General features: G+C 44.3%; 1 protein-coding gene across 1 annotated transcript in view; it reads right to left on the bottom strand.

Annotated features, from left to right (window-relative positions):
* Positions 1-7,945, bottom strand: part of adcy2a (adenylate cyclase 2a) — a 76,703-nt gene extending 68,758 nt beyond the window's left edge. Inside the window, exon 1 of the mRNA XM_031576268.1 lies at positions 7,439-7,945. Coding sequence (XP_031432128.1) covers positions 7,439-7,879 — 441 coding nt within the window. The 5' untranslated portion in view covers positions 7,880-7,945. The remainder of the gene's footprint in view (positions 1-7,438) is intronic.
* Between the last annotated feature and the right edge of the window lie 5,183 nt (positions 7,946-13,128).

The following is a 13,128-nucleotide window of genomic DNA, read 5'->3' on the forward strand; positions in this document are numbered from 1 at the left end:
CGGAGGGCAAAGTGCAAATGTAAAACAAATATTGTTTGTGGCATTTAGTCCAGCGCTTCTTTAATGTGTCCTGTCCATATATTGAAGCAATAATGATAACAAATAAAAAATTCTAAATAATAAATACTTTGAATAGCCACATATTAAAATAAGAAAATGAAGACACTTTTCAGTCCTCCTCATATATTAAAGCAATAATAATAACAAATACAAAATTCGAAATAATAAAAACTAAATTCTTTATATGGCCACATATTAAAATAAGAAAATTAAGACACTTTTCAGTCCTCCTCATGTGGTTGGGCATATTTCTCTGAAGACTGAATCAAATAGGTATGAAAGTCCTTGCAGGTCATGTGTTTGAAATTGTACTGGGTGCACCGTGCACAGAATCCCCTTCAGCACTTGAGATTTTTTGAGCTGTCACTGAATCTGGGAAAATCTTTCTTAGCAAACCAGATGTGCAGTCCATTGATCTGTAGCTGTTGTGATGCTTTATTGTATGAAAAGCAAGGGTACCCTCTGCAGCCGTAACAGAAGTGTCTGTTTTACTCACAAAAAAGTCTGTCACTTTACTCTATGAGCTCTCTCCTCTTGCTGCAGTTTTGTGTTTTGCAGAGTGCACGTGAGCTTCCAAATCGCTGCCACCTTTATTTGCCACCGACACGTAAAAGTGCCTGCTCTGCATGTCATGCACTCAGCTTCCGAAGCATCACGGCCGAGGCGAAAACATGGGTATTTTTTTTTGAGTTCGTCCGTGAACTTACATTTACGTTTCGGCATGGCTGCAGATGTCATGTGCTGTAAACAATGCAACTAGTGGAGGCGGCAAGGTGCTCAGTGTTGCCAGATTGGAAATGGTGAAGTATCGTACCAAAGGCTCAAAATGGTCGTATTTGGAGGATAATTATCGTGTATCTGGCAACACTGAGATCGATCGACCAATGACTGTTCTCTCTACAGTCACAGCTCACGCAAGAAGGTGGAACGTAAGGGAGATACCATTTCCAAAACGTGTAAGGGCGTAATGACTAGTTTGTGAAAGACCCAGAGAAACACAAATATCCGACGAAGCAAAATCCCGGACGTTTTTGGAATTCCTGCCGGACGCATTTTTTAGGTCTTGAAAAGAGGACATGTCCGGGGGAAAGAGGACGTCTGGTCACCCTAGTTTTACACGATGTGATGACATAATGTTGAATAAACTGCAGACACAGGTACAGTCAGTCAGTTTTTACATACAGTTTTGTTTTATAAAACTACATGAAATACTGTAATGCAGTTTATACAGTGCAGTTATGCGGTTATGGAGTCAGGGAAATACTTTATTTTTAGTACTCTAATAAGTCAAAAAGATTTTTTTGCTTTTAGTTTTTTTTGTGTTGGAACACTGAAGCAGATTCATAAACTTCAGCAGTAAACACAATGGACATCAACATGTCATAGGCAAGAGTAGGCTACCCCTAGCCTACACTGAATGAGGACCTCATTTCCTATCACTGTAATGGATTATTCTTGTCATGAAATGAAAGCAAAATACTAGACAATGTCACCCAATCAGACCAAAACGTGCCTATTAAACCAATTCTTCACTAAAACGTCCAAGCATATACACCAACATTACTATTGATTTGTCCAATCTAGTCCACCTGGGCTTCCCACAGTCCGACTTAAACTGGAGTAATAGTCTTTGTTTGCCAGTGTGTGGCTCAGAACCCATGTAAATGAGAGACACATTAGTGCACCACATCAGTAAAATACAGACCGACATGTATGAATAATAAAGAAGGGTCACCAAAAGGGTGTCTGCACTGAGTACGATGGTGTGTGTGTGTGTGTGTGTGTGGTGTGTGTGTGTGTTTGTGGTTTCTGTGTGTGTGTGTGTGTGTGTGTGTGTGTGTGTGTGTGTGTGTGTGTGTGTGTGTGTGTGTGTGTGTGGCCCACGGTGTGAAAGAGGAAACCATCATTCTGTTTGGTAGGACAAGCCTAGTAGTCATTCAAAATGCTGTAATTAAACATACAAAAAGCATAAAGGATGTTTCACAACAAGCAGAAATAGAAAACACATTGGAAAAAAATAAAAGGGAAATATTTGAAAAATACAATAAACTAAATGATGAAAGATAACAAAAGGAAATAAAGGGGAAAACAACATTTGATAGGAAGATTAGATTAAATCATGAGGACCTAGCTCAGCAACAACTCAGCCTTGCAACCGCCTACAGCCACACAACATCCAGACAACATACCAGTGTGTAGCTATATAATACACATACGTCACACACACACACACACACAAGAGATGCGGCTCTCAGACACTTTTTCAGAGTCAGCTGAACAGCCTTTGAGAGTGGCACAGACAGGAGAGCCAGAGAAGAACCAGAGCTAGACCATACCCAGCGCCTAATACAGCAGGGCTCGCAAGAAATGTCTAAATCCCTGGTAGCCTTTCGGGCAGGCATACTTCAGAGTGGCCCAAATAAAAAGGCATATTTTTTTTTATGTAGAAAGGCAGATATAATCAAGAAAGCAATTAAAAAAAAATCATTAACAAGCGCAGACTGCAACAATTACCATAAACATCATTATGCTTATTACTAAAGTTTACTCTTCTTCCTCTGTTCTTTGATTGAGTAGAGCTGAATTATTGGTGTAAATTAAAATCCATGCTCATTAACTCCCTTTGACAGCTGTCATTTTTTGATTTTCACACACATGCATGCTTTAGCATTTTCCTTCACTGCTTATGAAGCAAACTCACTCATGGTTCTGTCCGTGGACTATGGCGACATGTTAGCGCAACAACAAATGTATAAAGGTGTGATTCAATCTGAATACATATTGCGGTGTAAATGCAATGCTATGAGATATAGACATTTGTCCATTATGTGCGCAAAACATTATTGATCTCAGCTTTTCTGGTGCACTATTTTGTCTGAAGTAGCAGACAAGTGCCTTTCTGATCAATGCGTACACTTCCTAGTGGACAAACCATCATTGACAACACGATCGTTTGCTGGTCAAACTTTTTTCCTGCTGATAGCAAGTCACTAGAGCAGGAACTGTGTATAAAGAAAGGAATTTTATTTCAGTCTGAGATCATTTCTGATTTCTGATTTCTGACAGGGTGTTGTTACATTTTGGTAGCCTGATGGGAAAACTTGATTGCCCTGAGACAAAAGGCTAGTCATTTTGCGAGTCCTGTGCAGAAAGAGAGAGGGAAAATGTATTGGTGCTCCATGCATAATGCATTATTTTTGCCTCCGAGATCTGAAAGCCTGCTGTTAAAAATTGCAGTAGAATGCCCTCTCTCTCCAGGTGGCTGGGAGTCACATACACCACCACACACACACACACACACACACACACACACACACACACACACACACACACACATTACAGACAGACACACACACACACACACACACACACACACACACACACACACACACACACACACACATTACAGACACACACACACACACAGACACACACACACACAGACACACACACACAGAGCATTCTCTCTCCAGCTGTCTGAGAGTCACACACCATCACGACAACCAAGATTCACATACACGGAGCGAGAGAGAGAGAAAGAGTGAAAGAGAGAGAGAAGGAGAGAAAGAGCGAGAGAGAGAGAGAGAGAGTACACACTCAGGAATGGCAGGGAGATAGGAGTGGGTGGGGGTGAGAGGTGTAAAAAGGAACCATCATCATCCTGATATTCAGGGCGCACACACATATGCACACACACACACACACACACACACACACACACACACACACACACACACACACACACACACACACACACACACACACAGTACTTTAGTAGCCCATGGAGGGAACCTGATCCTGATTTGCTGTGGACTCATTGGATCAGAACCGTTCAGGGGTACGTTTCCCGAAAGCGTTGTTGAAAAATTACCCTAGTTAAATGAAAGAGAGACTAACGTTTGGAACACTCTCTCTCCACGGTTACTCAACAAGGCTTTTCTGGAGATGCAGCCCAGATTATTTCTAGAGTCATGGACTGCATTCTGGTAGAGAAATCAATGATGAGAGAAGAATGAGAGTCAAAATGGAAAAGAGAGAGAGAGAGGATGGGAGAGCAAGATATAGAGGGAGAGAGGACAGGGAAAGGGAGAGGGAGAAAGAGTGACGTCCTTTTAACTCACATCACATAGTGTGTTATAGATTCATTGATGCACTCTCTGTGTATCCTGTCATTTTCGGTCATTTTGCATGTACTGGTCTTTCTCTCTGTCCTCTCTGCCATTCTTTCTTTCCTCTCCCATTTCTTTGTCTTTCTTTCTTCACTTCTATCTCTACGTGGCTCTGACTGCTTAGCCATTGGGTTTTCACTTTATTCAGACTGTTTCTACCATCCCCTGTATTTCCATGATTTTCTTCCTCTCCCTCTCCGTCCTGCACACCTGCTGTGACTCACTCTCTTTCTCCTTCTCTCTCTCCCTTCTTCCTCCTCTCTCTCCCGCTCTCTGTTTTCTTTCAGTCTCCCGCTCTTTGTACTCTCTCTTGGCATGGTCTTTACACATTCACACACACACACACACACACACACACACAAACACACACACACATACACACACACACACAGAGAGACATACGTACATAAAGGTTTCTGTGTGCCCTGCCACTTATCTCTCTCTTTAACTAATTTGCTCTCTCTTAAACACATTGAGGTTTCTTCAACACACACACACACACACACTATGGCAGCCTCTATCACCAAGTTAGCCCCCCGCCACGCCCCGGGACAACTCGTCTCCCCCCTGCCTGAGAGAGGGAGATGCAGTCTGGGCAAGACACAGCACTCAGAGATGCGGGGGGAGGTCTGGAGAGATGGATGAGAGGAGAACCAGTGAAAAATTCACACACACACTCACACACATACATACACACACTCAGCCAGACACACATGCACACAGACACAGAGATAGACAGGCAGACAGACAGACAAAAACACACACAGACACACACATAAAATGCAGACACACATACTTCCATGCAAACAGACACAGACATACGGACATAGACACAGACAGACACACGCACACATGCACTGCCCTGATGTGATGTGTGTGGACAGCTGGGTTCAGAGCCAGACTTGCGACAGCAATGAAGCCCACCAAAACAGACAAGAGATAGAAGCCAGCCAGTAAGAAACAGAATGAGAGGAGAGAGACAGAGAGAGAGGGAGAAGGAGAGGGATTGAGAGAGCGAGAAGGAGAGAGAGAGAGACAGAGAGAGGCTCACTAAATAGCTTTACCAGATTAGAAAGAGGAATGGAGAGAAACAGAAAGATGGTGAGACAGACAGACGGATAGATAGACAGATAGAGAGAGCGAAAGAGAGAGCTGGACGGAAAACGTGACAGGGCCACCGTGCGAGTTTAACACATGCCAGGGGAAGTGTTGCTTGGGCAAGCGGGAGTGATCCACCTGGCGAGCTGCCTTTGGCACATCAGGGCCTTATCAGGGCCACATCAGGGCCATATCAGGGCCACATCAGGGCGACATCAGGGCCATATCAGGGCCACATCAGGTGCTCCAGAATCAGCTGTGGCATTACAATTATCTGGAAGTCAATGAGCGGTGAATGCTGCTTAGTCTTTTTTTCCATCCCATTGGGTTCGGAAATCTGCCTTTCCCTCACCTTATGCCAAGTCTGTTTCCCAAAGTTCTCTGCTGGAAATGTCAGTGTGCTGCTTCCGCATATTACAGTTACAGAAGTGGAAAAGCTACAGAAACTGGTTCTCTGGGAGGGAGGGTGTTACATATTTCCCCAACCCCTTACAGCAGATGCTCACCGAGATTGAACATGACACCGCATCTGCAGAACACCAAGAAGCTCGGAATAAATGTGTGTGGTATGTGTGTGTGGGGGGGGGGGGCGGGGCGGTTGGATGGTGTGCAGTTGCTTAAGCCTTGCAAAAACACCTCTGAGATGCTTTGCAGCCTGACAAAGACCTTCTGTTGCTGATTAGACACATGAGCATCTTATAACAGCATGGCCATCTCACTGTTTTCCTCTGTGGCATATTTTGCCCATCACCTTGGACCTAATTGATATCCACATACTCAGTGCAGTGTGACTGAGCCAGATGGTCATATAAAACCAGCATTTCTTGTTTAATAACAGAGTGGGAGTTCATTTATTGACTCATACTCCATTTGAATCTACTGTATATAGAATTAACATTAGGAGACTGTGGCAAATCAACATGGCTTTCTTGTTGCAAAACAACTGAGGTCTGTTTTCGAAAAGACATTCGCGACCAAAATACTATACCAGAATATACTTCTGTTTTGCCAAATAACTTGAAAAAAGCTGTTTCCCTAATAATGCTTTCACTGTACGAATATATGGTCATGCCACTCTAACATCCGCAGTGGTCCAATACAAATTACATTACAGTATTACACGGCAGTATGATACGAATGTGCAGTGCTCAGAATGTTTTCCCAGCAAACCAGGGGAAGACAATAGAGACCTGTCCAGGCTGACAGGTAGACTCCTCCTGAGCCGCTTCGCTTCATTGAGCTGGACTAATTAGATTCCCTTCTGTTTTTTCAAACCTCGTTCTTTCATTATTCATCTTGCCCCAGGCTATTGATTTAAGCATGCGACAGTTCTATGACTCCCCATAAAGATCGGTGTCTGCTTGAATTAAGCACAACAGATAAGATCATCCGCGCTTAAAACAAAAAGAGCAAAAGCAAGGTGCTTCGGTCTGTGGCAAGGATCAACACATCCTGCCCCAAACTCATATTCCAGTGCATGTTATATTTGACTGAGTCCATTGTAATGCTGTTAATATCGTCACTTATACTGCCACACATGTCACTACTACATCATATTGTATCTGTTCATAACAAAATATTCTATCATTAAATTACTTTCAACTTTGCTGTTTACTACAGCATCCCCTCTCATTATAGGAACTCATGAAGTCAGTGTATCTCTCTAGCCAGGAGTGAGTCATTCAAAGGGAGAGCGAGAGAGAGAGAAGGTTTCAGCATCCCTCTTTAACCACTCCAGCAACAACTGCAGCAACAAAAACAACAAGCCCCCCTTCGCATTGGCTAGTGACCCATTTCATACGCATGTTTACATCAGAGTCTTGTGTGTAGTAGTGTTTCTATCTATTAGTTCTCAGGTTTATATTTATGTTTCTGTACATACATTTAGCATACATTTAAAATAAATAAAAAATACGTGCCTATATGTTTGTGTACATGCTTATATGCATATGTGTGACACTTCAACGTTTATCAATGAATGTAACAATAACTTAAGTTTTTGTGAGTTTATGTGCATGTGTGTGTGTATTTATGTGTGTGTGTGCGTGTGTCTGTGTGAGTGCGTGTGTGAGCGCGCGTGTGCGTGCGTGTGTGAGTGCGGTCTCTCTCACCAATCCCGATGCAAAGAACACGGCGAGCAGTGCCAGGCAGGCTCCCATGACGATGAGCAGCAGGAATACGATGAGCGGATGCTGCTGACTCATGCGGTAGTAGGACTCGTACAGCCAGTCCGCTCCCTGCTGCAGCTGCTGCTGCTGCCGGTGCCCCCCCGACCCCGACCCCGGTGCCAACCCCGCGCCCTTGTCCATGCCCGCTCCGCGCCATCCTCCTCCGCTGCCCAGCAGGTAGCGTCTCCTCCGCATCGCCACACGCCACATGGAGTCCTCCCCGCGCCGCTTCTCCTGCCCCCGCTGCTGCCGCTGCTGGTGCTGCTGGTGCTGCTGTCCCGGGGAAAGGGGCTTCCAGGAGGGGGGTTCCTGGTCGGGTGAGTCCCCCCTCAGAGGAGAGGCAGGCAGCTGGGAGAGAGAGCCACACGCGCTGGAGCCCAGCATCCTGCAGCCTCTCTCAGCATGGTGGAGGGACCAGAGACAGGAGAGACAGGAGAGATGGAGAGAGAGAGAGAGAGAGAGAGACGGGAGAAGAGGAGAGGAGGAAAAGAGCTATGTGTTTGTGTGTAAGAGAGAGAAGGTGTGAGTGCGTGTGTGAGATAGAGAGAAAGAGAGAGAGAGAGAGAGAGGGAGAATCAGAAGAGGTGAAAAAAGTGATGGAGAAGAGGAGAGGAGGGAAGGGAAGGAAAGAGACCGGCGTGTTTGTGTCTGAGAGAGCCTGCGAGAGAGAGAGAGAGAGAGTGTGTGTGTGTGTGTGTGTGCGTGTGCGTGTGGCTGAAGAAGGGTAGAGAGTGGCAGAAAGAGAGCACGGCGTGTTTGCGTGAGAGCGAGGGACTAAGAGAAAGGGGGAGTGCAGCCTCTTTGTACAGAGAGGATGCGTGAGAGAGGGAGCGAGAGAGAGAGACAGAGAGAAAGAGCAGATAATTCACAGTATATGTGTCTGAGCCCCTGACTGTGTGTGTGTGAGAGAGAGAGAGAGAGAGCAGATACACCACAGTATACTATGTGTGAGCTCCTGACTGTGTGTGAGTGAGAGAGAGGGAGCGAGAGAGAGAGACAGCGAGTAATATGAGCGAATAAGAGGAAAATCCTGTGTGCATTTGTGTGCGAGACAGAAAGAAACCTCAATGTGTTTAAGGGAGAGAGAAAATGAGTTAAAGAGAGAGAGAAGTGGCAGAGCACGCAGAAACCTTTATGTACGTATGTCTGTGTGTGTGTGTGTGTGTGTGTGTGTGTGTGTTTGTGTGTGTGTGTGTGTGTGTGTGTGTATGTGAATGTGTAAAGACCATGCCAAGAGAGAGTACAAAGAGCGGGAGACTGAAAGAAAACAGAGAGCGGGAGAAAGAGGAGGAAGAAGGGAGAGAGAGAAGGAGAAAGAGAGTGAGCCACAGCAGGTGTGCAGGACGGAGAGGGCGAGGGAGAAAAAGAGGAGGGAGAAAATCATGGAAATACAGGGGATGGTAGAAACAGTCTGAATAAAGTGAAAACCCAATGGCTAAGCAGTCAGAGCCACGTAGAGATAGAAGTGAAGAAAGAAAGACAAAGAAATGGGAGAGGAAAGAAAGAATGGCAGAGAGGACAGAGAGAAAGACAGAGAGCTCATAAAGAATAGAAAGAAAGACCATTACATACAAAATGACCGAAAATGACAGGATACACAGAGAGTGCATCAATGAATCTATAACACACTATGTGATGTGAGTTAAAAGGACGTCACTCTTTCTCCCTCCCCCTTTCCCTGTCCTCTCTCCCTCTGTATCTTTCTCTCCCATCCTCTCTCTTTTTTTTCCCATTCTGACTCTCATTCTTCTCTCATCATTGATTTCTCTACCAGAATGCAGTCCATGACTCTAGAACCAATCTGGGCTGCATCTCCAGAAAAGCCTTGTTGAGTAACCGTGGAGAGAGAGTGTTCCAAACGTTAGTCTCTCTTTCATTTAACTAGGGTAGTTTTTCAACAACGCTTTCGGGAAACGTACCCCTGAACGGTTCTGATCCAATGAGTCCACAGCAAATCAGGATCAGGTTCCCTCCATGGGCTACTAAAGTACTGTCTTGTGTGTGTGTGTGTGTGTGTGTGTGTGTGTGTGTGTGTGTGTGTGTGTGTGTGTGTGTGTGTGTGTGTGAGAGAGAGAGAGCGACAGAGAGAGATAGAGAGAGAGAGACAGAGAGAAGACCATTAAAACCAAATGAGACAAAGACAAAGAGAGAGAGAGAGAAAGAGAAAAACTCGGAGATGCAGATATCCTCCCAACTCCATAAAGACAACCTGACAGTGCCAGCTATAAATAGAAGCTCCTAACTCTAATGGAGAGAGCTCTTCAGTGTTACCATCCTTTTGAAGACACACACACATACACACACACTCACGGTGCTCGGAGATCTGGCATTATCGCTAAGGTACAGAAGTGACTCATTCATTGACTTTGCCATCACATGTCAACAGAGATAAGCTCAATAATTTGTCTCCAGTGATTCGTTCTGTATTATTCCAGTCATTCAATAGCCTGGAATAATACTCAATATTCTGGGATTACATTGTACAGTAAAATGTATACTCTGGGATGTAAATGTGAGCTCCATATTGTGTGATATTATATTTCAGGTCAGCTCAATACTCTTGGGATTATTATTCAATGAACAGAATATTTCAGAAATCTCCATATGTTTTGATGTTATATTTCACTGACAAGCTGAAACATCCCAGAACTCTGAATAATGTGAAAATAATTTTAAAAACACTACTTCAAAAAACTTTAACAAGGGAGACTGTATACATGTATGTCTTGATTATGTTACTCATTCCAGAATATGGCCCACGTTATAGAATAGAATGTTATCACAGAATAATAAAATACTGAAAATCTTGCACTTGCACAGTGTGTTCAAAGTTTACTTACAAGAAACAAGGTCTTAAAATTGCTAGTAATGTCATATATCTGTAACCTATTTTGCAATGGAAATGTAGTCATATTCACCAATGTGTTATTTGCAAGTACCAGTGAGTTATGTGCTAGAGCTAACCAGCAGTGTCGGCACGGTGATGTAGGCTAAATGTACACAAGAGGGATTCTCTCTAAATGTATTAATTTCTCGTTCTGGTAGCCTTTGTTTTATGGATAGCACAAAGGAACATACAGTACGTCATCTTGGTTTTGTTTTAGTTTGACAGTCCATAATTGGGAATACTAAGTCATGTATTGTTTCTTTGAGTCAGAAATGTGTCTTACACAAAAGGCATTGTGACAAGCCAGTGACAGACTTGACAATAAATCTTGAATTTGTTCATTTCTGTAGTTTCATCATAAACCAATGTCTGTATGACTAAGAGCAAATAATTAATTGTGTAGTTGAGGCAAAACGAGTCCACTGTATTTGAACAAAACTGTAAGAAAAGTTAGTACATAGTAAAAAAAAGTTTCATATCGGTCTTCAACTCAATGTCAAAGAGAAGAGAAGATTCCCCAGGCACAGAGTGCTGAGAGTCTTAGCAGGAAGGTGGCATGTGCTGGCAGTTGAAATAGAGTGAGGTGGGAAGTGACTTTGAGTGTGTTCATGTGTGTGTGTGGGCTTGAGTGCATGTGTGTGTGTGTGTGTGTGTGTGTGTGTGTATGTGCACGAGTGTATGCGTGAGCACATGAGAGCAGAGGTGTGGCTGGCGGCGTGTGTCATTTCTGTTTTCGTCCACAGGGGTGTGTTCAGCACCTGCTTTCCTCCGGGACCGAGAAGGAGATGACAGAATACTCACACCCCTGTCAGCTCAGTTTACTCCGACTCCTCATACCCTTGCTCCCTCTCCACCAATCAGAATGCAGATTAGTAATGGAACAAAGAGAAAACTCCCAGGCCTGTTTCCTAGTTCCCTCGCTCCCTCTCCACCAATCAGAATGCAGATTAAGGGTGGAACAAGGGGAAAGCTCACAGGTTCCAGCCAATGAGAGCTCTCCTACCCTCTCCTCTGGTTCTGCTGAGTCTGATCTAGCCTTAAGCCTTCACAAAGACAATCCAACACAATAGCAATAAGAACCCCACCATGCAGCAAAGGCATGGGCCCCCTAAAGGATAACGCAATCCCTCTTTTGGCCTCTGGGTTCTATTTTTAGTATTAATACAAGAGGGGATGAAGCTGAATGAATACCATTTGGAAGAGAAAAACTGGATTGGTCACATCCTTTGTAAAGGGTGAAGCTGTCAGAAACTATTCGAAACGGAAGCAGACTGATTCTAGCGAGTAGAAGGACATCCAGACTCCTCTGTTCGGGGCTGCTCTTGGCAGGGGAGAATGAGTTCAGAAGACGAATAAGAAAATGGTTGTTTCCACAGTGTGCTCAGGGTGTTAAGGCTGAATCTATTCCTGTAACGAAACACATACTCACCTACACATACACAGAGACATACATAGACACACACATATACCCACATGAAGCATACACAAATATCTTAGATCGTTGTTCATGATGTCTCTATGGATGGGTAAAGAATGTGTACGCGGCTGAAATATCACTGCGGGCGGTATTGAAATGCTGAATAAATTGACTTTTTCTGCATAAATTCAGCTTCAGTTCCTCTGAGCTCCTCAGCTGAGCCGTAGTGGTGTGTGTGGGGGTGGGGGGGGGTGGGATGCTAACAGCAATTCAGCTCACATAAATACTTACTTAAGGACCTGAAGGGAGGTACAATCATTTCCACGCTCAGTGATAATGCCACATATTAAACTGTAACGTGAAATGTGAAATGCTCACAGTGCTGAAAACACTACAGCTGCTGAATGGTCTACTTAGGGCCTGGACTTGAAGACTGTCCTGCATGTCTGATGACTCCTTCTCCTACCTCCAGTATCAGCTGAGCAGAGGAATCCAAGCAGGGCTCATTGGCTCATTAGCACTTTCAAAGGGATGAAGCGCAGAGAGAGAGAGAGTAATTAAATGGCTCTGATGCTGGCATATACCTAATTAAGCTGGATACATTTAATCTCACAAAAAAACCATCTGGAGCTTGAGAAGCGTACATTTTCAGACGCCGTCAGGCACCTTCTGACGAGTAATTATGAGGTGTGCTGACATCCAGTAAGAGCGTCGGCCAGCCTGCTAAGCCCCCTCCTCAACCCCTGTCTGAGCCCTCCGAGTCAGGCAGGGCAGCAGACTCTTCCCCCTGTGCCACCACTGGTGCTCACAGACATATCATGACCTTCAGCAGGGAAAAGTGCACCTGTCACCAAATCCTGCCAAATACCACACACACCTACTTTTTTACCTCCTTTTTTCACTCCTTATCTTTATAAACTATAGAGCTACACACGAAACAGAGTGCTAGTCAGTTAAGCGTCCAGTAACATGTAACATATGGAGCAACACCATTAATCCACCAGCAACAGAGTGCTAGTATAACACACACTACACCATCCATTCATACAACATTCATCGGTTGTTTTACTGCTACCCCTCACACACCTCCACCAGGCAAAGGCCAAGCACAGAAGACTGTGATTGAACATGGTCAATGACACTAAGCACTCATTCACTGCCACAAAAAATAGCTCCAGCCTGGGTTTTGAGGGTCAAGCTTCACCACAGGTTACACCCATAACCGTTTCCAAAGCGCCCCCCCCAGATATAAGGCGGTTAATCACATCTAACTTCCTATTAATCACACAGACACTCACACACCTTCTGAGGCACTGCTTTCAAACTCTA

This window comes from Clupea harengus, chromosome 11 (assembly GCF_900700415.2).
Source record: "Clupea harengus chromosome 11, Ch_v2.0.2, whole genome shotgun sequence".
Taxonomy (NCBI): Eukaryota; Metazoa; Chordata; class Actinopteri; order Clupeiformes; family Clupeidae; genus Clupea; species Clupea harengus.